The sequence below is a fragment of the Mirounga leonina genome, unplaced genomic scaffold (assembly GCF_011800145.1).
Source record: "Mirounga leonina isolate KUSES-001 unplaced genomic scaffold, KU_Mleo_1.0 Mir_82, whole genome shotgun sequence".
Classification (NCBI taxonomy): domain Eukaryota; kingdom Metazoa; phylum Chordata; class Mammalia; order Carnivora; family Phocidae; genus Mirounga; species Mirounga leonina.
Genome location: NW_023270825.1, coordinates 36,538,319 through 36,562,694, shown reverse-complemented (window position 1 = coordinate 36,562,694; position 24,376 = coordinate 36,538,319). Strand labels below are relative to the sequence as shown.

Here is a 24,376-nt window from a genome sequence, read left to right as displayed (position 1 = left end):
GTAAGAATACAGGTGGGGCCAGTCATTGCTCGAGAATATTTACTCCATGCCATACTTACTGCCTGATCTCAGGGATGAGGTCAAAGTCAGAACGCCTCAAAGTTCTGCCAAACACAAATCAGCCCACTGTGCTCAAAGTGGTCTTGTTCATCTTCAGTTTGGGGTTCCTGACATTGTCAACCACTCTACCTGCGCAGATTTGCTTGGCTGCCACCTTCACCCTTGAGGGTTTTTTCTAGAAGAAAAACATAAGTTTTCAAGTTGCAATTTTATTATCACATATTCCCAATGTTTTGCGTAGACTAAATGAAAATAAAATGATATAAATCACATGCAGTCATAGGTGCCTTCAAATGCTCCCAAATGACACCTACCATAAAGAATTCAACTTTCCTACTGCTAACGTAATCTCAACTAACTAAAATATCTCTGTGATCTGAACTACCTCTAAACTGTTCAGGCTGTTCTCCAATATTTGGTTCCCTCCTTCCTGACACATGGTAGGATTATACTTCTGACTTTGTTGAACCTAGCATGGGTATGTGACTTGCTCTGGCCAATAAATGCAAGCAGAAATGTCACCTTGAGAAGGAAGCTTTAGGAGCCAATGCCACTTGACCACATTAATTTCTTCCTCTGCCACAGCGATCACCTCGGTTCTCAATGTGGCTGCTCCACCATTCCAGATCCCTGAATGCGGGTGACAAAAATATGCAAAATGGATAACAATGTGAGCAAGAAATACACGTGTTACTTTAAATAATTGAACTTTGGGAGTTGTTTGTTACGGCAACACAACCTAGGAAAAAAATATCGGGATACTAAGCACTATGGTGAATGTTACTATGATCTAAAACAGAAGAAATTTGGGGCTCTATCTGTTACACTGTAGCATATATATGTGTATGTATCATTTTACATATATACATTATTATAGTAATATTCTATATTATTATATCACCTATATTATTTTTAGCCACCTATTAAAACAGACTTCTCTCCCATCTCCTCCCCACACACACAAAAAACCTTCTCAAATCAATTGGGTAATCTAAATGCTTTAAAATAGGGCGCCTGGGTGGCTCAGTTGGTTAAGCAACTGCCTTCGGCTCAGGTCGTGATCCTGGAGTCCCAGGATCGAGTCCCGCGTCGGGCTCCCTGCTCAGCGGGGAGTCTGCTTCTCCCTCTGACCCTCCTTCCTCTCATGCTCTCTGTCTCTCATTGTCTCTCTCTCAAATAAATAAATAAAATCTTTAAAAAAATAAATAAATAAAATAAATAAATGCTTTAAAATAAGTGCTCACAAATCTCAAATTAACGGAGACTCCCCCATCAAAAAAGTCTTGATCCATTTGTCAAAATCATTTGCAGAGTTCCACTTCTCCAAGACCAAGTACATTAATCAAACACAGGGCTTCAAAGGAGCTTCATTTTGAGCAACCCAACAGACAAATAAATGAGCTGCCGATGGCTCCTTCATAACGGCCGAGAACCAGGCTGACCCAAGCGGATAGGAGTAAAGCTCAAAGGGAACCATCCAAGCAAAAGCAGCATTTGGGGACCAGAAGCAAACCAATAAAGCCATCCCACATACTCTCAGTTCCAAGACTGTGAGCCAAGCACGTGTGTGTTTGTTCGCTAAAATAAGAAGATGCAAACGTCCCACGTCTGGTTGATTTCTTATGTGCTACAACCATAAAGATGTTTGTGTCTGGAGTACACATCTGAGCGTTGTGCTCAAATGTGGCAACTCATAAACTTGATCACACATACCTATGATCTATAAGAATGTTTCCCTTTGAAACAGTGTAATTCTGGAAGGTTTTCTTCTCTATCGCCTGGATGAATTGCCTAAAGTTTCTCATTTAAGTATGTGAAGAACTGTCCATTTTTACTCTGCAGAGCTTTTCACTGGTGACTCAGTGAGGGATGATGTCATCTGTTATCCTACAACGGCTGGTGTGGTTCTCTCTGCTTACTTAAACCATTCCCTCTGTTTCTGTGGCAGACAGCACTCCCCAGTTTCCATCCTGTCGTCAGCTTCTTCCCAGCCAGCCCCAGGCAAACAGCCTCCCCAGCAGCAGATGAAACAGGAAGTCGGACAGCTTGAGCCTGCAGTGGGACCCCTAGTGTTTTCCCACTCCATGCCCTGGCAGCGTTCCCCACAAGTACAAACACACACACACACAGAGCTCCCATTGTTGCAGCCTTCCCCAGCCTACTGATCCTAATATGGAATGCAGCAGGAAACCCATGATTTCCTGGTACTCGGCAAGCTGGAGGAAGCAAGGGGAAAACTCCATTAAAAAGCCCAGCTTCCCTCCATGTTAGATGTGAAGTGGAAAAGGGGGAAGATTTAGCAGAATTCCACCGTGTCTTCTAGCCAGGCTGGAGAGGGGAAGAGCACAGCGAATTCGGAGAAAAAATGAGGGTTTCTTAACTCACACTAAAGGGGAAAGGGACAGATGCTTTTAATCATTCTCCCAAATGTGTGCCACCTTTCCTGACCAGTATGGTAAGCGCGAGGGCATGTGCCGGCTGCCTGGGACAGGTCCGTGTGATCCCAGGCGCCCTAAGTAAGGCAGGGTGATCTCGAGCCCGCCGCTCGCCCGCTTCCCGCGCTCCATGGGCTTCGGGAGAAGCAGGAGAAGCCACAGCGGCTGCCGGGTGCCGGCAGCTGGAGCCGCCGGGATGAGCTGCACCGAGCGCGGTGACAGGCGCTGCGGCTGCGGGGCAACGGAGGAGAAGAAGATGCTCAAGTGCGTGGTGGTGGGGGACGGCGCCGTGGGGAAAACCTGCCTGCTGATGAGCTACGCCAACGACGCCTTCCCAGAGGAGTATGTGCCCACTGTGTTTGACCACTATGCAGGTAAGGGAAGGCGGAAAACCCTGCCCTGCGGACGGGGGGCGCGATGCGGGCCGCCACACCCCAACTTCAGAGGGGCCTGCTTTAGCTCGCAGGGCAGCCGGTAGGGGCCGCGGGCCTGGCCGCCGCCGGGTCCCGGAGCGAAACACTCAGCCAAGGTCTCTGCTGGAACGGTTAGGGCAATTCGTCCGTCCCTTGGTATCCTCACAACTCCCCACCCCCCTCCTTAAATCAAATGACGAATACTGGGGAAATACCCTGAACTGCCCTCCAGGCTTTGGGGCCAGAGATTTCACGCAACGTTCTTGGGAAGATTCATAACTTTTTATGGGAACATTCTAAAATGTAACTGCAACACCATTAAAAAAAAAAAAAATCACCACTAACCACACAACTAGTGAAAGAAGTATTGTTGCCACTTTTCATATATTTACCTCACGCCATTCTTAAATGAAATGGTAAGATTAACAAACATTAGAACACTCATTTTTCTATAACAATCGGTGGCTGTACTCCTGTGATTTTATCTTCCTGGGGCTGTAGATGGGCGGGGGGAGTACTGAAAGGTTTTAAGTATCCATCAGGCAGTCTGTATCTTGAATTCAAAGAAACACTTTTAATTAATGTGTTTTTAAAGTAAAAATAAAGAGAAAAATAACATTTGAATCGTTTTAGAGTATGTCCAGAAAGGATTAAATTGGACATAAAATATTTTAAGGCATGACAGTTAAAATGCGGTAGTCACAACTTAATCCTTTCAGTTACTTTTATTTTCTGAGTGTTCTAAAGTTTGTAGGTGTACTTGACAATGTGATAGCTTATCTCAATTTTTCCATTTTTTTTAAAGATTTTATTTATTTATTTGAGAGAGGGGGGGAAAGAGAGCACAAGCAGGGAGAGGGGCAAAGGGAGAGGGGCCTAGGGAGAAGCAGACTCCCCACTGAGCAGGGAGCTGATGCGGGACTCGATGCCAGGACCCTGGGATCATAACCTGAGCCAAAGGCAGACACTTAACCAACTGAGCCACCCAGGCGCCCCATCAATTTTTCCATTTTCATTCTTACTTTTTCTCTTAATTTCCAAAATATATCTATTGTTCCTCAAAAACAAGTTCATGAAATTCTTCAAGTTTATAGTACCCTAATTTTATAACTCTTTTCAACAGAGTGATCAGCTTGGTGAGTTATCAGAGATTGAGATTTCATAAGAGAAAATTTTCCCTTCCTTTACCTTGGCTTTGGGTCAGGTTCAGCAAAGGGGAAGTGGCCCACAGGAAACCTGTATGAATGTTGACTTTGCTATGTGGCCTTTTGAAATCCTCTCTCTGTTAGGAAGTAGCTTCTTTTCCAGAACTAAACAATCACCTAAGTCCCCTCCTTCTCCTACAGTTACATGATTTACGACAATATTACATGGCACATTGGGAGAGTACCACAGTACCACAGTGAAAATAATATCCACTTCCCAGAGGCTTTTTATATATATATATATATTTGTAAAATTAAGAGCAAATTTTAAGTCTGGCTCCCTTAAGCTTTTCCGAAAGTATAATGACCGTGACCAGAGAAGAACATTTTAATGAGAACAGAATAAAGAGAACAGAAGACTCACTCTGAGGAGGGGGGCGGGGAACTAATAAGATTAAGAGGTCCGGGACTTAAGTAAGTTACTGAGATACTTGACATGGAAACATCTTAGCAAAGGTTATTTATTCTACACCCTCTTTCTGCCAGGAAAGGAAAACTGGCTGGTACCTAATTTCACAAACTTTTAGATCAAAGGTGAGGCCCAAAATTGACTAAAGGGAGAGGCCTCAAGTGCTTTTGAAAATGATGTATCCCAATCCCCATCTATTGGTTGAACCAGTTATCAGCCTAGTATAAGAAAAAAGAGGATAAAACCATCTTTAGGGATAAAGTCAACCTATAAAAAATATCTTAGAGCTCAAACAAAGGCTGAGCTACCACTAGATTCCACCAGGATGAAATTATTTTACATTTCAAATGTGTATATACTTACTGTTATTTGAGTACCAAAGCACCTTAAAGATTTTGGCTACTCTATGGTTTTACCTCTCTTCTCCATATGGACAAGTATCCAGTATCCAATCCCTGGGTCCTACTGGTGCATTCTGAAATCACAAGCAGCAACTGAATTCCTGAGTCTTTAGAAAATTGCAGCTGAAGTCTAAGAGAGACTATCCCTTGAGGATTTTTCCCTAACAGCTACCCATCCCAGGAAAGTAGAGCTATAACAATAATAAGGATGGAAGCATACTTGAACATACTATTCAAGATGGTGGGCTTTGAAGCCAGAGAGCTTAGTTCTAATACTGGCACTGCCATTGCTGTGTGGCCTTGAGCAAGTTACTTAACATTTCTGTCCCTCAGTTATCACAAGAAAAGAAAAGGGACAATAGAAGCATTAGGAGTGTTTGTAAGAACAAAATAAATTAATACCTGTGAAATTCTTAGAACAGTGACTCACACATGGTGTGAGGTACATAGTAGCTATTATTATAAAGAGTAAATTCTCTACACTTGCACACAGTTAGGAAAGGAAATTAAAATGTAATTAAAAGATAAAGATTACAGGGGCGCCTGTGTGGCTCAGTTAAGCATCCAACTCTCGGGGCGCCCGGGTGGCTCAGTCGTTAAGTGTCTGCCTTCGGCTCAGGTCATGATCCCAGGGTCCTGGGATCAAGCCCCGCATCAGGTTCCCTGCTCGGCGGGAAGCCTGTTTCTCCCTCTCCCACTCCCCCTGCTTGTGTTCCCTCTCTCGCTGTGTCTCTCTCTGTCAAATAAATAAATAAAATCTTAAAAAAAAATTAAAAAAAGGATCCAACTCTTGATTTCAGCTCAGGTCATGATCTCAGGGTTGTGAGATCAAGCCCTGCATCAGGCTCCGTGCTGGGCATGGAGCCTACTTGAGATTCTTCCCCTATCCCTCTGCCCCTCCCCACCTCTAAATTAAAAAGATAAAGACTACAACAAAGAAAAATACAATTTGAAGAGTATCCTCCAAATGGAGTAGGATGTGATGAGATGTATGTAATGTACTTATAATACAGTAATCGCATGTATTGATAATTGATAAAATATGCATGGAGTAATAGTAGTGGGATATTAAATTGGGAGGGGAAATAACAGTTTTGAATGAGTGATTGTAAAAAAAATTAACAACCAGCTAGATAAAATATTTAAGTTTTATGAATCTTAGTTCTTTTCCCTCTGCCCAAAAGTACATCTCCTGCAGGCATCTTTCCTCCCAGCATCCTTCTTCTCCAAGCCCCCTTGACTCCATAAGGAGAGTTCCTTGCTCCATCTTCAACCCATCTCCAGAAATTTCTTTACATTTCTAGAAGACAGCTTCCACAATATAGAGCAATTTATCTGTTTTCTTGTTTTTCCCACTTCCACTGTGCTTGAATCTCCTGAGGGAGAAGGTTGTGTCTTGCCAAATCCCATGGTCAGTTCTCAGCTCTCATCTTACTGGATGGCTTGGAGGCTTTTTTATGGCTTATTACTGTTTCTTTGCTTGGTTTCTGGGATAACAGCTTCTCCTGGCTTTTATTCCCTTTATTGTCAAATCTCTCTCCATCGCCTCTGCTGCCTACTCTGTCTCTTCCCAAACAGTATATGTTGGCAAACCTCAGTGTTCAGTCCCTCAGTTCCCTTCTTGATTTATACTCATACCCAAGTTGGTTGTGTTTAGTCTCATGGCTTTAATTATTATTTATCTACCAATGGCTCCCACATTTATATTTCTGGTCCCAATATTCCCCCTGAGACCCAGCCTCATAGATCCAACTGTCCCTCTGAATATCTAATAGGCATCTCCAATTTAACCTGTTAAAACAAAATTCGTTAACTGCCCCAATCTAGTCCTCTCCTAGACTTCCCCATGCAAGTACATGACCACTTTCTTGCACCCAGTTGCTTAGAACCAAAACCATCATGTCTCATCTAAACTACTGTAGTCACCTCTCAGTTCCCTGCTTCCATCCTTGCCCCCCTCTAGTCAGCTCTCCACACAGCTGGCAGGGGGGCTATTCACAGCCCAAATCCCCCAATCCCTTCACACTCAGACCCATCATTCATCATGGTCTACAAGGCACTCCATGACTTGGTCCCTGTCATCTCTCCACCCCCCATCACCTAAGTCTCCTCTTCAGTTATTCTGCTCTAGCCATACCAGCCATCTTGGTATGCCTCAAACACACTGATATCCCACTTTCCTTGAAGACTTCACACTTGCCCTTCCCCCAGCCTGACACTGTTCCCTCAGATCCTCTTCAGCTTCAATTGACCACATTATTTAATACATACACACACAAAAACACAAACACACACACACAGAGTCACTCTTTAGCCACTTATCCTGCTACATACCTATAACATTTCACACTACTGGCATTATACTTCTATTTATTTGCTTACCATTTTTATCCCACACTTGAATGTGAACTCCATGAGGACACTAATCACTGCTCTATCTAATCACTGCTCTCTATCCAACTTTTAAAAAAGACCCCAACATACAGTAGATTCTCAATAGATAGTTATTGAATAAACGAGTTCATATGTCTTAATCACCTTTGTCCCTCAAGTGCTTAGGTAATTTCTAGCCCATTGAAACTACTGAATAAACGAACAAATGGCTGGTCCAATCTTTAGGAATGAATATGTTTAGAAATTTTTAAATTTATTCTATTTTTGAACTATTTTGTTCACAAGTATTATTTTATCTCTACTGGAATTGTAACATAGCATTGAGTTTTCTTGACCCAAGCATCCAATGTCACATCTGTTGAATAATGTACCTCTGCAATGCATAAATTTCATTTGGAAACAGATGAGCTGCAAATTGCTCCGTGAGCATTATATTCAAAAGCCTACCTAAATTTTGAGAGGCCCCCTCAAAGACTTACAGTTCTTATATACAGAACATGCCTCAGAGTGACCCCAAGTTCAAACAAGGGCTAGGACTAAAAGTTAGGGGCAGCAGGATGAAAGTAGATAGGGCCACTCATGCTTCTGTTTCACAGAACATATGACATAAGGATAACACTTCCATTTCCTGTTTTCTTAGATTGTGTGTCAAGTTAGATCATCCATGGTTTATATGTTCATGTACACGGGTGTGTCAAATAAGCCTATTCATGTTGGGGCCTGTGCACGGTGTACCTCATTCACCATGTCCATCAGCCTCTGGCTTAGAACCGATTTTGTCTGTGGCCCTTTCTTCTATCACCCGTACCTCCTAGAATTTGTCAAAAAACCACCTGTGTTTCAAAACTCACTGTTGAAGTTGCTATTTGCAAATCCAGCCATCTATGCAGGAAATTCACAGCATTCACGGGGGTGGGGTGGGAATCTAGCTGTTCTATCAGCTGAGTGAGATAGAAAAGGAAGTCGTTTTCACAGAGAGCTGAAAGTCAAGTCTAGCTTTTTCACCTTAAATTAAATGGTGATCCATCCAAGGTAGACTTAATCACAACTTAATGGCCAGATCAGGGGAAACTGTCCAATCCACCAGGGAGGGGGAGTAACACAAAATAATAGAAAGTGAATAAAACCAAATCCTGGGCCTATAAAGGTTTGTGACATAGTTCTACCCATTTGGGAATATTTAGTCAGGAGTTTCTCTTTTGCTCTTTCTGAAGACACTTGAGAGTCTCTAGAGAATGGATGAGATTCATTTTCTATAAGCTAAAAGGAAACCTGAAACAACTTTCATGGGACTATGAACTAAATCACCAGATTTTAACCTCAGATGAAAATATAAAAGAAGTTTGTGTAAGAGGAGACAAGAATGGACCAGTGGACTCACTTACTCTGTTCCTTCTAAATGCAATGGGGCTCAAAAACACAAAATCTTGTAGGTATCCAACCTCTCAATATCTCCTTTTGAGGGGGTGTAATGTGTGGCTGATGCTTTTTCTGGACGCTTGGAGGCCACACCAAAGGGGCAGTGGCGGGAATCACATGAACAGTTCCTTCCACCCTGCGATGCTTCTGGAAGCAAGCACATTCAGAGGCTTCAAGGGTGCAAATTACACTCGGAAAGCCAAAGCAAACTGCAGGGACTATGAATTGTGAGCTACAGCTCTTGGGAGTAAGAAAGAAGAACAGAAGAGGGATCAAGAAAATTAAGTATCTGTGACCCAAAAACAACCATGCTCCCAGGATTGGAAACAGCATCTGCAGTTCTCAGCAGTCCTGCATTCCAGTTTTAGCTGGCAACAAACCAAGGAGCGAGACCAATTCAGGCTCCAGTGGACAGGCTCCCTGTGACCAAGACACTTAGTTCCACATGTTCTAACTCCCTTCACTTCCAGGCTAGGAAATCCTTCATAAATTTTACTACCAACCTGCCCATGGAGGTTGGGCTTCAGGGAAACAGTATTTTATTTCGGGAATAGCTTTTTCAAAATCTGCCATTTCTCCCTCTTAGTGTGAGACAAATAACAAATTTGGCTCAGGGACGGCCCAGCACATTGGACATTTATGTTTTGGGTACAGTTGGCCTGTTTTAAAAAGGCATCATGAAGATGGGCAACAAACATAAGACCTCTCAGGAAAGGACAGGTAAGAAAACTCAAGAGAAACACTCTCCCTCATCAATCCTGAGCACAAGATTGCAAGGGCCTATGACGGAGACCCTACCCTCTGTGTATGGATGCAGATGCTGATATGATGCTGAAAATTTACCTTCCCACATACAAAAATCCATGCCACCTGTTGGGTTAGTCAGCAGAATCCAAACAGTCAATTTTCCGAGTGTAACTCAGGATAAATTCCATCATGAATTCAATAGAGACCAACTGTGAGTCACAGAGTGGCCTGGCATTGTTCCTAAAAGCTCTGAAGTCCACCAGCTTCTTGAATGTGTCCAATTTTCATGAAACAAAAGGATTTGATTCATGTGTATCCACCTGGTTTTATTTCCACAGCTTTTATTTCCAGTGCTCTTCGTTTCCGGTGTTAGCATGAGTCTCTACAGCCATATGTGATCCAACAAGCAGTGTGGTAGTGTTAATTATGAAACTCAAATGTCACTAGTACATGTATTAACAACAATAACAGTAGCTGTACACTTCCAGAGTCTTTGCTATGATTCAGGCATTTTGCAATATTTTCATACATCAATTCACGGCTTCCTCACAATGCTCTTGTGAGGTATATTCTTTTCCCAATTTTACTGATGAGGAAATCAAGGCACAAAGATATTAACCAATATGCTCAAGGTTAAATGACTTGTAAAGGAGTAAACAGAGGCCATGAGACAGTACACAAACAACATAAGCAGTGTAGAGCATTATAGCTATTAGCATTAATCAAAAAGCCACTGTTAGGGTATGCTAACCTAACCCAAACATGTAAGGGATTAACACCATGGCAGGGTGTTTCTTGCTGATGTTACAGTCCTGGGCAAGTAATCAAGTCAGTGGGGCCACTTCCCTCCATTTAGTCATCTAGATACCTGGGCTCCTTCCATCTTGTGACCCTGCCATCCCCTGAGATCTCATAGTTACCTGCATCCAACCAGCCTAATGAAAGAACATGGACAAACTCAAATGGAAAGTTTTGTGGGCCAAACCTGGAAGTGACAGACATCATTTCCAGTCACACTCCGGAGGACTTGTAAATGAGTCCTGAGGCCACGCCTCAGTCTAAGAGAGGCTGGGATAGGAAACCCACCTGCAGGCCCAAGAGAGGGAAGAATAGATTTCAGTGGAGACCAGACATCTCTGCTTGTATCAGACTCTCCAGCCACTAAATATCCGTCCACACTTTTCCCCCATGTAAAACCAACTTGCCCTTTTCCACAGAAGGACCTCCCAGAGTCCTATTCTGTCACCGCACCAGGTCAGAGTCCAGTGTTTGCAGGTGATACACAGCTCTTTCCATCTGATGGAGACATGGTTCCTTGTGGTGCAATAGGAGATTCATCATCTGCCCCATTTATACAATCACCCCTTAAACAATGGTAGAACAGGGATGGAATAACTAAAATTTTCAAAACCCCTTCATAAAAGGAAAGAATGGGAGACACATGGCAATAACAGAATCCTGATAGCAAACATTGGGAAGACCCTCTGTGCTGTCAATGGAAGAAGTGTCTGGGAATTGACCCTGATGCTATTCTCTGGGAGGAGAAATTCAGGCTTCCTTTAGTCTTGACTTTGCTTCTATTAGTCTTGACTTTTCCTGGCTCAGGTCTAGGAGGTTCTTCTTGTTCATCCATTGCCCTCCGTGACACACATCTCAATGAGGCCTTTGGGAGCATGTTTTCCTCAGGGACTACAACATTTTCACAGCCTGCTTCTTGCTTGTACAATTTGGGGACTCAGTGTAGTTTTAAAGCTATAAGCGTATTCCGTCCAAGTTTGGCATTTCTTTGGAAACACAAGTCTCAAAAACTTACCAGGTTTCTGGTAAATTCCATGGACCAGTAACAACATCCAAGACCAAAGTATGTCTTCCTTAGACATACTTCTTAAACATACTTTATTTGTCTGCCTCCTGTAGCCAATGTCTTTTATTTTTCCCCTCAAATTAACAATAGCCACCAAGAGGCTGTATGAAGCAGGAGGTTTAGAGTCAAGGGATCGTATCTTTGATTCTCCTGCTTAAACAGAGAAATGGACATTTATGGCTCCTTTTTTAATTGTATCTTCTATTTGTGGAATCCAAAAATAATCAATTTTACAACTCTGTAAATCCATCAATACCTGTGTTCTATCAATCTCTGCTTAAAAAAACCAACCGATTCAGCTCTTTTCTTTCTTAGAACACCTTGCTAAACACAATAAGTAACAATTAACATACAATAACATTCTGGTTTTCCCTAGTCTTTCCTTTGAGTGCTACAGACACTGTAGGAACTCAGTACCTTCCAGGTTTCACAGATAATAGTTTTGCAAAACTACAGTCTTGCCACAGGAGAGCATAGATCTCGATCTTTCCAGACTCTTTTTTTTTATCACTTGCCACTGAACAGCTAAGCCAACAGTACAGTTTTGCTGTTGTTGTTTTTTTTTTTAGGTTCTTGTAATAACACCACACTCAATAGACTAGGATACTGTAACAAATAGACTTGAGCATATAATGATTCAAACTATTAGAATTCTATTTCTTGCTCATATAACAGGCGGGGCAAGTGTTCGTACTGATGAGATGGTTCTGCCCCATGTGGCCATTCACGGACTTTTTTCCATCTTGTGACTCTGCTGTTACCTGGGGCTTAATAGTGCCATGTGTCGAGACAGTGGACGATAAAAGAATAGGGAGGAGTGAGGGCAAGGAGCGGTGCTGTGGGCCAGATTTACAAGTGGCATGCCTCACTTCTGTTCACACTTCATTACAGAGAAGTTAGACCCTGGGCCACATGTAATTGTGACAGAGGTTAGCTTTACGCCCAAAGAAAATGCAAACAGATTTTACTGGACTCCTAGTAATCTTTACTATAATCACTAAGTTGAGATTTCTTCTGCTAAAATATAGTAGACCCACATAAACAATAGAAACTGCCCTAAGCACCATATTGAATGAGGTGTTTATTCTGCTACAAATGACATACCTGTACTTCCCAAACTTGCCTGCTCATCAGAAAAACCTGCTTGTTGAAAATGCAGATTCTTTAGTCCATGCCATAGCCTTAGTCTGCTATATCAAACCCACTGAGAGAAAGAGAGATAAATATAGATTTCAACAAGCATCCTAAGCATTTCTTATTAGATGGAACCTACGAAACTTCCATTTTACAGTTCAAAATCTTTTGGATATCATAAGGTCATATAGTTCAATCTAATGTAATTTAGCAAGTTCAGAAAACCTTTCTTTATACTATAAGGTGCCTATAAATCAAGTCAAGAGGGACAGTTCTATGATAAAACAGTCCATCAGTAAAAAGCAACTTAAAAATACATATCCACATATACAATTTCTTGACTTGGGAGTCTCTGACAAGGAAAGTCGCACAAAACAGAAAAGGCCTTTAGAACCTCTCAGAAACAACTAGCAGGGCGCCTGGGTGGCTCAGTTGGTTAAGCGACTGCCTTCGGCTCAGGTCATGATCCTGGAGTCCCGGGATCGAGTCCCACATCGGGCTCCCTGCTCGGCAGGGAGTCTGCTTCTCCCTCTGACCCTCCTCCCTCTCATGCTCTCTGTCTCTCATTCTCTCTGTCTCAAATAAATAAATAAATAAATAAATAAATAAATAAATAAATAAATCTAAAAAAAAAAGAAACAACTAGCAAATTCCTAAGTGAGGACCAGAGTGCTCTCGTCAAAGACCTGCTGTCATGGCTGGGCGTAGAGAGATCCTGGAAGAAAGAGAATGCAGGAGGCTGAGACTCAGAAAGTGTTGGGAGAGGGCTGGGGCGGGGAGGGCTGGGAAGCCTCGGAGCATAGAACAGAGAGGAGTAGGAATTGTAAGACAGCAGAAAGGGGCCAACTAAGCAAACTGGGGTGCCCTGAGCACCAGCTGCTGGGAGAACAGCCTCGGCTGTGACTGACAAAGTTCCACAATCAATCTCTCTGTTCACTGAGCCTGCTGTTTGGAAAACAATCATTGGCCTGACCAGAAGACTGTTGGTGGGCTCATTGAGGGAAATTTTAGAGAACGCCTCCTCTCAGGGGAAGAAGCAAAGGAGTCTTAAAAAACAGGAAGGAGCCAGGGACCCTGGGGGTGGTTTTGGTGTAGCTCTGGACGTCTTGGATGCTCTGTACTATTCTTCCACAACCACCCAGCCCTACGATTATGAAATGAATATAAACATCTGTTTCCCCTCGGCCAATCCTTCTGTTCTTCACGCTTTGACCTACATTGGGGAAAAACAAAAATGGAAAACCTCTTAAAATGCAGTTACTGAGCATCCAGAAAGGCTCCTCCTTGGGCTAGAATCCGGTTCCTGAAAGAGATACCATGTCAATTCTGGGGGAGGCAGAAATCTCAGAACTGGGACTCAGGCACAGTTACCGGGTCAACCAGTTGACAAACAATCCTGCTAGTGGGGACCCAGCCTTCCTTTGGAGTTTCTCCAGCTGTTTTAATACAAATTAGCAAATCAAGCCTCAGAATGTGATTCTGCTTGCCAAGAGGGGAGAAACAATGCTCTGTGTAGCCTGAGCAGAATGCAACACAGTGAACAAAATTGCTTCCTGATCCTTTTGCAGGAAAATCTACAGCTGATTAGTAAAAACAGTAATTTGCAGGGTGCCTGGGTGGCTCAGTCAGTTAAGCCTCTAACTCTTGATCTCAGCTCAGGTCTTGATCTCAGGGTTGTAAGTTTAAGCCCCGTGTTGGGTTCCATGCTTTGCATGGAGCCTACTTAAAAAAAATAATCATAATTCACTAATACTATTCAGCTAAGTCTTTAGTACGTGTCAAACCCTGTGTTACTTTTGCTTACTTCTTCGAGCCCCACAATTTCTCTAGGTAGTAAGTATCTTCATTTCATGGATGAGAAAACTGAAACTCAGAGAAGTCACCTGTCCAACATCACAAGGCTGGGAAGTGGCAGAAAGGATTCAAATCTATGAGCTCAAATGTTATCTCCTCAGTGAGGCCAGACCACTCAGAATAAATAAGGCTTCATTTTAAGACCTATTTATTTCCTCTGTAATTATATCCTAAGCATCATAAACATACATTCAGAAATATTGTATTGGCTTGGTTTAGAACTTGCAAAACAATTTTATTTTTCTAGGAAAAAAATTCTAAAATATTTTGTTCTAGTCATATTTCAAACTTGTGAGATCTGGGGGATTTAACCAGGCAAAAGCTGTTTTCCTAATTATATAAAGGAGTTCTGTTTTATCTCTGTTTTTTGGATGTTATAGAGACAAAAAGAAAAGCTTAATTCCTTAAAGTATATGCCATATAGCTTTTTTTCCCAGATAATGAGATTAATTATGAGGAAAAACAGTAAATCAATAATCTCCTTAATGTATAACAGGCATAAAACTCCTAGGAATTATGAATGATATATAAAACACAAGCATTCATTAGCTAGAAAGCATACTAATTTTCAGCTGGTATGCTTGCAAGAAATGCAATGAACATGTTCATATATATTAATAATGAGGCATTTTATACTTGCCAAAGTAAGAGATATGAGAAGGAAACTGGCTTCTCTCTCTCTTTCTCTCTCTCTCTCAAGACTCCTTTCTGCTCATGTTGGATAAGCTTGCACTATGAGCACTAAATGCTTCTTTCCTCAACTAAAATGAATTTCATATGACATTTGCCATAGTTCAAGCTGGTAAATAAGAGCCTTAAGAATTTTCCATAGTAGGGGCGCCTGGGTGGCTCAGTCATTAAACATCTGCCTTCAGCTCAGGTCATGATCCCGGGGTCCTGGGATCAAGCCCCAAGTTGGGCTCCCTGCTCAGCAGGGGGGAAGGAGGGGGTCCTGCTTCTCCCTCTCCCTCTGCCCCTCGCCCTGCTTTGTGTGCGCGTGTGCATGAGCTCTCTCTCTCTGTGTCAAATAAGTAAATAATCTTTAAAAAAAAAAAAAAAAGAATTTTCTAGAGTAGACATGTTATTAACCAAACTTTTCAAATGAGATATTGAACGTTAAATCTTAAGTGTCAATATTAGGTACAAACTTTGCTGTAGAAGTTTTATTCTATTCATTGCATTCATTTACCCTCTTACTAATTCTCCATACCAAGTCCTTCCTTTTAGATAAACGGAATCCATCAGGCAGCAGATCCAAGCTATTTGCTCTCACCCAAGCTCAGCAAAAATGGAGAACTCCTTATTATCATCCTCAGAATGATGACTCTTAATATATTTGAAGACTGAGGAAATTTTCCTCCTTCTCTTCAGACAATACTCCCAGATCTTTCCAACTCCCTTCATAGATATCTGACCTTGTATTTCCCCATTTTTAATGGGTAGCGTCTCACAAATTCAGTTTCAGTCAGTCATTATCAGCTTGCCTTTCAAACCCATGGCTGGCACGCGGTAGCTTTTGTAATGGTTCCATAGGAATGGGCATCTCATCAAAAGGGTTACGTACAGTCCTTCACAGGATGTAAAAATCTAAACTAAATAATCTTTTCAAGCACTTCTGTCTTTTGTTTTCTTTTTCACTTATTATTTAAGTACGTCAGTCTGACTAATGTAAAGGACTGAAGTTCTCAATAGAAGAGTACTGCATTTCTCCCCCAGCATTTTAATACGTCTCTATTAAGTTTTTCCCAGGTTTATCTACATTACAATAGCATGTTACGGCTTTCAAAACACGGGATTTCTTCGAATCCCAGAATTAATCTTGGCTCCGTAGGTTGACACATTTTTTGGTATTCTAGGAGGTATCTTGGTCCCTGTGGTTACCAGAGATCACTGTGTTTTATAATACTGAATATCCAATCATTGTAACAGATATGCTAGTCTTACTAGGATTTAGTATGCAGTAGACTACAAATCATCCTGAATGACTTTTATGCTTCATTTACTTTCTACCCATTAACACATTAAAAGTTTATTTAGCCCGACATCCTATCTGGCAACCTCACCAGTTACCACAGATTGAATGTCAGTTTCACAAAAGACATCTTATTCCAGGGTAGTCTAGAGCTCAGCTTTTTCTGGATACAAGGAGAATCTTAGGCTCCAAGGTATAAGACTTCTGGGGTACCTACAAGAGATCGTGAGTTATTTTGGACCCTACTACATCATCAACTAACCTTAAGTATAGTAATTTACACAGTAAAAGAAATTACTTCACATCATGCCTAGTTTGATACATGGGTCCCCAAATGATTTCTAAACTTTCAAGTTAGAGCTTACAGTGATGGGGAAGGAATGGAAGGGGGTCAGGAATATAGATTAACAGAACTTTCAAAGCATCCACAGAACATTTGGGAAAACAAGTTTTATTTGCCTTCAATGTCACAAGGAGCTAGGAAACCCCCCCCAATAGATTTCCTTTCTGATTGCATCACTACCTCAGCCTCCCCATCTTTCACCACCTCATGAACAGTTTAGAAGCCTATTCCCTGTGAAGTGAGGAAAAGAATTTCTATTCTACTGACAGAGACACTTAGCTCTGATTTTACAGCCAATGTCTGGCTATTCCCACAACCCCTGCAATTAACTCAGAGCCCAGAGAAAAAGCACCAAGTAAAGCATTTCGAGGGTGAGAAGGATTAGCCCACAGAATGATCTATTTGTCCATTAAAAGTTGTTGCCATTTTTCTATTTCTTTGTAAATGGACACCAATAAACCTTTAAACAAAGTATCTTTGAAAATGGAGACTGCAGAGGATTTAATGCACATTTTTTTTTCTTTTCATGGTTCTTAAAATCAATAATCTGCCTTTGAAAGATATATGGCATACTCAAGAAAAAGCTTCATAAAAATTGTTTTTGTTCTTATTTAGTCTTTCCATGTTCTCCTACTTCTTTTTTTGAAGAATCCCAAACTTTCTGTGGTGTATGCATTAAGAGTTTCCCTGCCCCTCTGCAGTACCTTCATCCAGTGAATTCTACATGAAAGGAATGTACATCTTTTAAGAGAAAGGCCTCGTGGTGTATTAACTTGACAAGAAGCCCCTGATCAGCCAAATTTCATGCTAATACTATTTAAATTTTGTCCTTTATTAGGAAAAAAATACTTCAGAAATATTTTAATGGTATATGTGAGAATCATAGAAATTCAGTTATGGAAATGATACTGTGATGTAAAAGAAGTCAGAAATGACTGCATATCTCTGCTGTGGTGAATTAATCAGTGATTCAGAAGGAATAATGCAAGTCTACTCCTGAGCAATGTCTATCCAATCTATGGAAGGAGAAAATTAAGTAAAATTTTTCTCCATAATTCTTCAAGGACAGGGTTATTTCAGCCCCAAACTCTCAGGACTTTTTCTACTAAGACCCACTAGGATCCTTTCCTCAGTACAGAGGGTGATCCTCCTCTATTACTCCCCAAATTTCTGCTCTTTTCTCATTTTTTTTTAGAGGGGGTAGAGGAGAGGGGCATAAGGAGAGGGAGAGAGAGAATCTTAAGCAGGCTCCACACCCAGTGCAGCGCCCAACGCAGGGCTCGATCTCACGACCCTGAGATTATGACCTGAGTCGAAATCGAGAGTTGGACGCCCAGCCGACAGAGACACCAAGGCGCCCTATCTGCTCTTTCCTCATTTTAACATCAAGTCTCAGAAATATAAAGTTTCTTGTATTCTAGGGATGAAGACAAGCACAGTAATGCCTGGTCCTGGGACTCCCCGACTGGGTAACTCCTTCTCCCTCCCCAGGAAATGTGCTGTTGGAAGGCAGGGGCTGCCTGGAGTTCTGATCCATTAAGTCAGAGCAGGTGTGTCACGTGAGAGCTGCAGTTCTTAGAAAACATCCAAGTGTTGCCCAAATTACAAAAGACTGCCAAACTCCTTCCTCCTTCATGCACACTGTTGCTCAATGACTAGACATAGACATTCAAAAGGCAGAATTGGAATTTTGTACTAAAGAATCTGGCATTATGCCTATCTCTAATATCTATATTGTCATGCTCAGTCTCTTGAGGCAATAAAATCCCCCAAGCTTTCTTCCTCCTTCTCTGCTGTCTCTTGGTGGTGTGAATACCCCCCTTAAAATAACTGCTTTTCTCCTCTGCCAGGCTCTTCCTACTAAGGCAAGGCACTTCCCCCCGTCATACATGGGCTTATAGTAGGCACTGGATTATAAATGTTGATTATATTTCTAACACCAAAGAAAGGATGTAGCACTTTTTCCAGGATCAGGAACACAATGGATGCCCTAGTGAGGACAAGTGCATCATACATCATCATAGACGCCCAAGATAATTGTCTTAAGCCATAAAATGAGGGATTTAGACTAGAAAGGTTTAAATATGACCTTGCTGTACCATTTCCAAGTGGTTTTAGCATCTCCCCCTTCAAAGAATCTGAGATGATTTCAGTGTGAATGGACCCTTCATAATGGGAGTGGCTTGGTATTGTGTTGGGTCTGAATGCCAAGAGAACAAAGGTGGAGGAATGCAACTTCAAAACGGGTTTTATTTCTTGCTCTCCTCAGCTCTGTGTATCTGGAAAACAAAAAGGAGCTAAGGAGGAGAGAAGGAAGGACACTGAGGAGCCCATACTGCTCTAAGCTCACCAATCATTGTTGATAACAAGTGCTAAGAATGAGTAAGAGCAGAATTTGGGGCTCGTCGGCAGATAAATGGACCTTAAGTTTGTTTCTCATGGAATTCAAAGCTGAAAGCCACTTCTGCAGATGTTGGGGGCACCTCCTCCAGGTGTTATCCACACTGCTGCGTAGAGTTGAAAAGGAGGAAATTATGATCAACCATGGAGACTGCTGCTAGAGTAGGACCTATTAGTCTAAGAAAGAGGTCCTGTGGTTCTGTCTGTCTCTAGGTCCCCACAGCTTGTCTCTGCAGTGAACTCCCAGCATTGACAGATGCTCTTCTTTCGAGTTACAGATTTTTTTGGTCTCATTTCCATCCCAGCTCTGGAGTTATGCATGACATTTTTATCAATTGGCCTACTCTACCATCATCCTAGGTGATCCACAGAGGTGCACAGGGGGAGGGAGCACATCTAGTGAGTTGATTATTGCCCAAATGCCTCATTCTGTCACCTACAAGTCCATGTTTTCCATCCTGGGAGGTTACTATCTGCAGACTTTCATGAGAAAGTTGTGAAGTAGCCAGAGACTAACTTTCATACCAATTTTATCAGCTCAAGGCTGGCAGCAATGTTTTCAATATGAGCATTCCAACCTTGAATTTCATGGACATCTCTGGAAGACTGAAATATAAGTATAATCCAACTCATTGTTGATACTGAATCTGTGTGTGTGTGTGTGTGTGTGTGGCAGAGACAAACAGAAACAAAGATAGAGAAACCCTAACTCTCTTGGTAGAAAAAAGAAGGAAGGATATATATTAACATATTCCTCAGGTATCCATTACACAGCTGTGCTTTTCCAGATTGGGGTTCTCGTCCCTATAAGATAACTTCAACATGTCTGTCTGTTTTTTTAAAAAGATGGTATTAGGGGCACCTGGGTGGCTCAGTTGGTTAAGCATCTGCCTTTGGCTCAGGTCATGATCCCAGGGTCCTGGGATAGAGCCCCACATTGGGCTCCCTGCTCAGCAGGTAGCCTACTTCTCCCTCTCCCTCTGCCTGCCACTCTCCCTGCTTGCTCTCTCCCTCTTTCTCTCAAATAAATAAATAAAATCTTAAAAAAAAAAAAAGATGGTATTATCCTTAAAAGCTCTTTAGAAATGTCTATAGTCTCATTTCATCAAACAATTTCACTCTACCACAAGAGCCTCTAAAAATATCTTGTTGAGTAAATTAATTACCACCATAACTCTAACATGTAATCTTGCACTGAAACCAGGTATCTATGAAGTAACCGGTCTTCTTGATAACACAGTGTGGTAGGGGTCCCTAAGCAACTAATCTATATTAGCCAAACATTCCCAAGAAATCACAAATTGTATAATGTACATGAAAGCATTTTGTGTGTTTGGAAAACACTATCAAATGTTATTGTTTCCTACTAGCAATAAATCACTTTATTTATTAAATGCACCACAAGTGTAGAATGACATGATATAATTGGCCACAAAGTACAGCAAAAGCATAAAAGTACATACATCCTCTTTCCCAGGACTGCATCTCTAAGAATGCAGTTAATCCTGATTTGTCCCTTCACACATTCATCCGCAATGTGGATGTGTGAGTGCCCAAAATAGGGCTCAGAACCGGAGGTATTGCTTCCTACACTGTAACTTGTACATACAGCCCACTTGTTCCTCTTAGGGATGGAAACGCCTCAGAACTGTGGGCATTACCTCAGTAGCAGGTGTGAGGTGGGGCTGGGGGAGGGTCTCCACGGCCCAGATCACCCAGCTGCAGTACCAGAAGAATCGTTTCTAATCAGGAATGTAAATCCATTTTTACAACCTTAAAAAGACTCACAATGAGAACATTTGGATATTAAAACACTCTATTCTAAAGACATACTTGTAATTGTACTGTTTACTATTGATAATATACCTCAAACAATCTATTGCCTAGTGAAAAATCCAGGCCTACTCTACCAAATTCACAGAATAGTTAATAAGGGCAATTAGTCCCTACTAGGATGGATCCAAAAGTTAGTTGTTTGGAAGACTGCATTTGTTTCCTTCTTGATTTCCCTAGCATTCTCTGACTTCTAAAGTTAATGCTCGCCTTTTCCCATACCCCCACCCTGGGGTCCTCTTGCTAACTCCCAGACTTGTTCTTCAGACCCTCAACGCATCACAATTTGGGAAGTGATTGGAGTCCATCTTCAAGGAAAAGCATTTTCCCCAATTGCATCCAACTATCACTTAAACAATCCTTATCAGTTAAACACCTATAATTTATACATTTTTAAGATACAGTTGGGAGTTGATGGAGGAGAAAAATTTTCCCTGGGACCAATATAAATTGCCTCAAGCTTTCCACGAGAGAGCAAAATATTTGCTATCAAAGAAAAGAAGACAAAAAAGTAACTTGTAATAATCTCATCCCTATTTCTATAAATAATGAAATCGTTCCCTTCTGAATTTCAACTCTAAAATACCTATTGAGAGCTTGTGAAAATCAATTTAATATTTGTATATTCACTTCTGTAAAAATTTTATATTTCTATATTGGGACTTCTGATATGACCATGATTTCAGTTTTCTCCTCTTCCTGAAAACCATCCAAAAGAAAAAAATGGAAAACAAAAATACAAATTGTTCCCAGTAAAACTAGGATATAAATTCCAGAATATTTTTAAAAGGATGCCCAAAACAGCAGAATTCACTGAAGAAAAAAAGGAAGGAAGTAGAAAGAAGCTGAGGAGACAGAGCCCAGTGGTAACAGGCCTCAAAATGGCAAACAAAAATATACTTTTTAAGGTGAGGGGCACATCTAGATTTATATACATTCCATGTAAATAAAGAAGTGCAAAAAAGAGAATAATCTGAGGGTTTTACAAGCCTCCATAGACCTGGTTCAGATCATAGAAGCTAAGGATCTCATGAAGAATCATACAGATAAAGCCATGTGCAAAAGAGATTTATTCCAAGTATTTAAGGATAGTTCAATATTAGAAAACCAGGGATGCCTGAGTGGCTTAGTCGGTTAAGCGTCTGCCTTTGGCTCAGGTCATGATCCCAGGGTCCTGGGATCAAGTCTCGAATCGGGCTCTTTGCTCAGTGGGGAGCCTGCTTCTCCCTCTGCCTACCGTTTCCCCTGTTTGTACTCTCCCCCCCCCCTCTCCCTCTGACAAATAAATAAATAAAATCTTTTTTAAAAAACCATAAAATTCATCATATCAATAGGTCTAAGGAGAAATAGTATAGTCATCTTCATGAAGATTGACAAAGCATTATAAAAATTAATAGCAAAATTTGATTTAATAATAACAACAGCAAAATAGGGAATTGATGGTATGATAGCCTCCAGAGATAACCATTGTCAATTCCTCCCCTCCTTCTATAAATATGACACTCTACCATCACGAGGCGGAGTTTATTTCCCAACCCTTGGATCTCAACTGGTCCTGTGACTGTTTTGCCCAAGATGATGAAGAGAAATTGATTTTCTAGTACCTTGGAGCCCAGGATTTCCTTCCTCTTAGAACCCAGTTGTCAATGTGATGAAGCCCAAGCCATATGGAAAGACCAAACAAAGTAAGAACTAGGCATTCTAGTCAACAGCTCCAGCTCAGCTCCCATACAATGTAACACCAACTGCCACACATGTGAGTGAGCCATCTTGGTAGCTCCAACCTAGCCAAGCCCCCAGGCAACTACAGCCCAAGCTGAAGTACGATAAGGCAGAAAAGCTGATGAGCCAAGTCCAGTTAACCCAGAGAAACATGAAATAATAAAGTGATTATTATTTGAAGTCTCTACATTTTGGTGTGGCTTCTTATGCAGCCATAGGCAACTTAAACACATGGGGGTTTTGTTTATATATCTATGTCAGTCTAAAAGCCAGCATCATGCTTAACAGGAAAAGGCTAAAAATATTTCCACTAAAGTCAGAAATAAGGCAAACATTCCCATATTACCATTATTATTCAACATTTTATGGGAGGTACAAGATAATGCACTTGGATAAGAGAAAAATATTAGAGGTATTTTTTTTTTAAGGGTTATACTCTCACCTCCATCCATCCTGATCTCTTTGCCATTTTTTGAATACAAATTTCCCCTTTGGAGATTTTGCTCTTGTGGTTCCCCCTGCATGGCACTTATGCCCAATAGTCATCGGACTGGCTTGCTAACTTCCTTCAAGGATCCACTCAAATGTCACTTTTTCAGCAAGGTCTTCCTCAATCACACTATATAATAATGAATTTTTCTCCATTTATCTTGCATTATTTTTCTACAGAATTTATAACCACCTAAAAATATTGCATGCATATATGTGTGCATTCACACACCACATTGCTTTATCATTTGTCTAGTCAGATGGGGATGGGGAGCCATGTCTTTAGCATTTAGAAGAACGCTTAGCACTCAATAGATATCTTCTGAATGAGTGAATGAACATTTAAAAGGTTATAATGCTTTCTAATTATTTGTATATGTTGGCTCTTCCTTAATTCCAACAATTATTTGCATCCATCTCTACCTTTCCCCTCTGATTTTATGAGTCCTTTATAGTGGATATTAGAGCATACTTATGAAAAATCACAGAGAAGTTGACCAGTTCCATAATTCAGTGAACCCAACCATCTTGCTGGGTGACATTAACAGCTAGTCAAATAAATCAAAATTACTTTCTGTATGAGCAACTGAGTGGCTCAGTCAGTTGAGCATCCAACTCTTGATTTCAGCTCAGGTCATGATCTCAGGGTCGTGGGATCAAGCCCTAAGTCAGGCTCCATGCTCATTGCAGATTCTCTCTCTCTCCCTCTGCTCTGCCCCCCACTCACACGGATCTCTCTCAAAATAAAATAAATAAATAAAATATTTTTTTAAAAATTACTTTCTTGGGGTGTCTGGGTGGCTCAGTTGGTTAAGCGGCTGCCTTTGGCTCAGGTCATGATCCCAGAGTCCTGGGATCAAGTCCCACATCAGGCTCCCTGCTCAGTGGAGAGCCTGCTTCTCCCTCTCTCTCTGCCTGACTCTCTGCCTACTTGTGCTCTCTCTCTATCTCCCTGTCAAATAAATAAAATCTTTAAATAAATAAATAAAAATTACTTTCTTTCTAACACGTCATGCTTGAACTATCATTTTTCTCTGGTTATGTGGGCAAAGAACTAGCCATGCTTTTGCAAAATGTTATCATATAATTATGTTGCATAGCCATGTTAAGAATGGATGCATATACATGTGGAAGAGTCAAGAAGATTTGCTTTCAGGGTGGCTGATTAGCTCAGACAATGGAGCATGTGACTCTTAATCTCAGGGTTGTGCCCCACATTGGGTGTAGAGTTTACTTAGAAATAAATTCTTTAAAAATAAAAGAAGAGGGGCTTTCCACCAAA

At 41.3% G+C, this 24,376-nt stretch overlaps 1 protein-coding gene across 1 annotated transcript in view; it reads left to right on the top strand.

Moving 5' to 3' along the window:
* The first annotated feature begins 2,235 nt into the window (after positions 1-2,235).
* RHOJ (ras homolog family member J) overlaps positions 2,236-24,376 on the top strand; it is an 82,107-nt gene continuing 59,966 nt past the window's right edge. Inside the window, exon 1 of the mRNA XM_034992763.1 lies at positions 2,236-2,869. Within this exon, the coding sequence (XP_034848654.1) occupies positions 2,626-2,869 (244 nt within the window). The 5' untranslated portion in view covers positions 2,236-2,625. The remainder of the gene's footprint in view (positions 2,870-24,376) is intronic.